General features: G+C 46.1%; 1 protein-coding gene across 1 annotated transcript in view; it reads left to right on the top strand.

Annotated features, from left to right (window-relative positions):
• Nucleotides 1-1234, top strand: part of LOC101858051 (ATP-binding cassette sub-family A member 3) — a gene marked incomplete in the record, with an annotated part of 59842 nt that overhangs the window by 29957 nt on the left and 28651 nt on the right. The window contains 1 exon segment of the mRNA XM_013086330.2: nucleotides 417-1163. Within this exon segment, the coding sequence (XP_012941784.1) occupies nucleotides 833-1163 (331 nt within the window).

Genomic DNA, 1234 nt, shown 5'->3' on the forward strand with positions numbered 1-1234 from the left:
TGTGTGTGTGTGTGTGTGTGTGTGTGTGTGTGTGTGTGTGTGTGTGTGTGTTTGTGTGTGTGTGTCAGTGGCAAGTAGTTACATAGAATAGAGCAGTGGTTTGACAGCCTTTAACATTTGCTCCTTCAAATTCATATCAGTGTGTGACGACGGATATTACCCTAATCATAGACATTTGGGACGGGTGTCTGTGGTGTGTGGGTGGTTGGCGGGTACTCTGGTATGGTTTGGTCCTTCTTTCCTATCAAACATCTATCGTCCTTGTCTCTCCTCCTTTTTTTGTGTATGTTATTCTCTTGTAACACATCTTTTCTTCGGCACTTATATGACCTTATTGTGTTGCAAGTGCCGTAAAACTCTTACGAAAATTAAAATGCAGCGTCAGTTGAAATTTGATTATGTTTTTCTATTCACAGAATCAAAGCGAAAAGGACGACTTTGAACACATTCTCACAATGGGATCATTTTTATGACATTATTACAGAGGTAGCATCGAGTGGAGACAAACTGTCAAGAAATATTTGAAGAACGTTCAGCATTTCTCTGTGGAGTGTGCTTGGTTTTAAGAAAACCCGTCGAACGGCGCAGGCTGTCATTAATTTGAGATTTCCTCCTCCTTCTTGGGCGCACTTATTTATGACCTAACTGTGTTGCAAGTGCAGTAAAAACCCTTAGTGAAACGAAAACTAGCCCCTCCCTACGACGTTGGGGAATTAGAGACAGACGTTATTGTGATAAGAAACAAAAAGAAAACAAACACCCGGTTCCGAAACCGGAAGCCGTTGTGGGTGCTAGAGGTCATTGCGGGTAGCCTTGACCCAGACCTTCCACCATGGGCTTCGGGAGCCAACTGAAGCTTCTGCTATGGAAGAACTGGCTGTTGCAGAAGCGCAAGATCTGCGTATCCATCTTCGAGGTGATTCTCCCTATTCTCTTCGCCTGCATCATCCTCGCCATCCGGGCTTTGGTGGAGGTTGATGACGTGACTCAGCCCACCACCTACCCACCCACGAGCACGGTGTTGGCGAGTACCTACTTCCCCACCAACATGGTGCTGGGTTACGCCCCTTCCAACTCGGAGACGGACAAGGTCATGACCACGGCCGGTGACCTCTTCCAGAACTACACGGAGGTCAACACGTCATCGTCCCATATTAAGAATTGTGAGTAGTAGGCTAATCGTAGTTTTTTTTTGTTCGTTTTTGTGTGGGGGGGAGGGATGTTTGTGTGTGTG

The sequence above is a fragment of the Aplysia californica genome, unplaced genomic scaffold (genome assembly GCF_000002075.1).
Source record: "Aplysia californica isolate F4 #8 unplaced genomic scaffold, AplCal3.0 scaffold00456, whole genome shotgun sequence".
NCBI classification, from domain to species: Eukaryota; Metazoa; Mollusca; class Gastropoda; order Aplysiida; family Aplysiidae; genus Aplysia; species Aplysia californica.